The 2122-nt window shown below is 56.8% G+C and overlaps 1 protein-coding gene across 1 annotated transcript in view; it reads right to left on the bottom strand.

The window, feature by feature from the left end:
- LOC104272888 (cadherin EGF LAG seven-pass G-type receptor 3-like) overlaps positions 1–2122 on the bottom strand; it is a gene marked incomplete at both ends in the record, with an annotated part of 39577 nt that overhangs the window by 19851 nt on the left and 17604 nt on the right. The window contains 1 exon segment of the mRNA XM_009867999.1: positions 654–748. Within this exon segment, the coding sequence (XP_009866301.1) occupies positions 654–748 (95 nt within the window).

Here is a 2122-nt window from a genome sequence, read left to right as displayed (position 1 = left end):
TGAACCCAGAGGTGATTTCTGAAACCATGGCGTAAACCAGGGACACTCACGGTGGTGGTCACTAGAACAGGGAGCATCTCTGGCAGCCAAACAGCCTCCAGCAACACACCAAGGGCTGCATCTAGGCCAGGCCCAGCTAACCCAGTACCATACACAATAGAGGCCAAGAAGATTAAAGGACAGGGCAAGTATCTAGCAATTCTTCCCTGGAAACTCTCCTGGCTTCAGCTACAGTTCAGCCTTGGTGGGATACAAGTGTTCAGTAAACTCGCCTGGATACTTCAAAAGGATTTGTCACTGAAAGGTCTGTGGGCTAGAGATGTCTCATGGGGCAGACATGCTGCCAAATTCAAATAATTCAGCCCTGCTTAGGTTATTCGTTTTCCTCTTAAATACTGGGGCAGGACACAGGCCATTTCTGATGGGGACACTCAAAATATTAGACTAAACCAAAGTGAGCTTCAGTTCAGACCAATGCTGCCACAGGATGGGTTTAGGGGCAGAAGAAGAGAAGAGAAAGGTGCTGAGCACTGTGGCAAGGCCCTCCCCTACTCTAGGTGCCCACAGAGAGCCGAGCTCTTTGGAACCTGGCCGTGAGCCCTTGTTCCTATGGCTCCTGCCCTGTCATGGCTGCAGAGCTGAGAGAGGATTACCAGCAGGGAGAGCTCCTTGAAGGCAGGTGAAGTGCAGTTGAAGAGATCTGGCTCCAGCCAGCCCTTCTCCTCGTCACAGTGCCTGACGGCCGCACCTAAAACCAGAATGAAGGACATGTCGAAATTCAGCACAGGATACAAGGCTTCTCCACCACATCCCCCCTCACAAGAGCCCCCTGCACCAACCAATCCTAAAAAGCAGCACTGACAAGCAACACGGAAGGCCTGTAACACCCCAGGGCCAGCATCATGCTTTGCAACCCCTTCCACCCTTGGTCTGCATCACCTCAGCAAGCTGCTGCTGTCCCCTCCCTCCAGAACCTGGGCTGCATCACACTGGGCACCATCACACAGAATTGTAAAGAGGAGTAATTGACTTGGCAGGGCTGGGGCTAGAGAAGCCCCTGGTTCCTGGTGGGTACATGTCCGTGTCCTCAGGGCACATCTGACCCCCAGTTACTGAAGCCCATGCAGCTCTAGGCACCTCCGAGCTGACAGCCTGTAATGCCCGCTGAGGTCCTGCCTCTCTCTACAGGGCAGAGCTGCCCCAGGAGGACAATTCCTCTGCTGTGGGGCTGGCAAACCCACACTAGAGACAAGCCTCTGCAGTCGAGTGAGCTGGAGGACATCCCAACCCAATAGAGCGGGTTCAGTATCCAGCACAAGACCCCAGTTCCTGGGCACTACTGCACAGCAATGGAGATACCAGCAATGAATGGGATCAGCTTTAAACCACCACCAGAAGTGCTGCTGAAACCAACACAGAGAGCAGTGTCCTGGGAAAAGAGTGTCACCATGCACTCTCCGAGCAGGAGGAACCTAAGCAACCCCAGCGTACGCGGCAGGACTGTTGACCAGGCACTCCCAAGGACGGCACCAGGGCGCAGGAGCCCACCCAGGTGCCCACGGCTGGGAGAGGGCAGCAGCATGGCCAGGGCAGAGAGAGGGAGCCTGAAGCAGTATCCAGCTGCTGCTCAGAAAAGCACCAGTGACTAGCGTACCCCCTCCCATCATCTCCAGCTCCTTGCTGTCCTCCCCAACCACCTTTCCCCCAGCTGCAGACGCACAGGGACCAGTGCCATTGCAGCGAGGAGCAGGGAGAACAAAGAAACCTCCACACCGCCGGTCTTCCTCTGCAGAGCACAGAGACCGGCTCAGCTGCAGATCTGGGCAGGATGCGGCACCCAGGTCCTTCTGCCTCCCCCTGCCAGTCAGGCAGAGGGAACAGGACCTTGTGCTGTGCTGCCCATCAGATCCTACCACCCACCACTCCAACAGCTCCCCGTTTCCTCCACCCCATGGCTATTCCTCCCTGGCCTCGCTACCCATTGCTCATCACCAGCTCCCCTTCCCAGCCTAAGCAAGCAGGTACCAGCCCAGGAGAGCCCAGCATCCATCCCAGCCGGGGAGCAGAGCGCGGACCCTGCCGGAGCCAATGCTGCAGGCTCAAGGCAGTGTGAGGCAGGGGC

The sequence above is a fragment of the Apaloderma vittatum genome, unplaced genomic scaffold, assembly GCF_000703405.1.
Source record: "Apaloderma vittatum isolate BGI_N311 unplaced genomic scaffold, ASM70340v1 scaffold24144, whole genome shotgun sequence".
NCBI classification, from domain to species: domain Eukaryota; kingdom Metazoa; phylum Chordata; class Aves; order Trogoniformes; family Trogonidae; genus Apaloderma; species Apaloderma vittatum.
The sequence above is the reverse complement of the archived record's forward strand: the minus strand, read 5'-3'. Positions and strand labels throughout refer to the sequence as shown.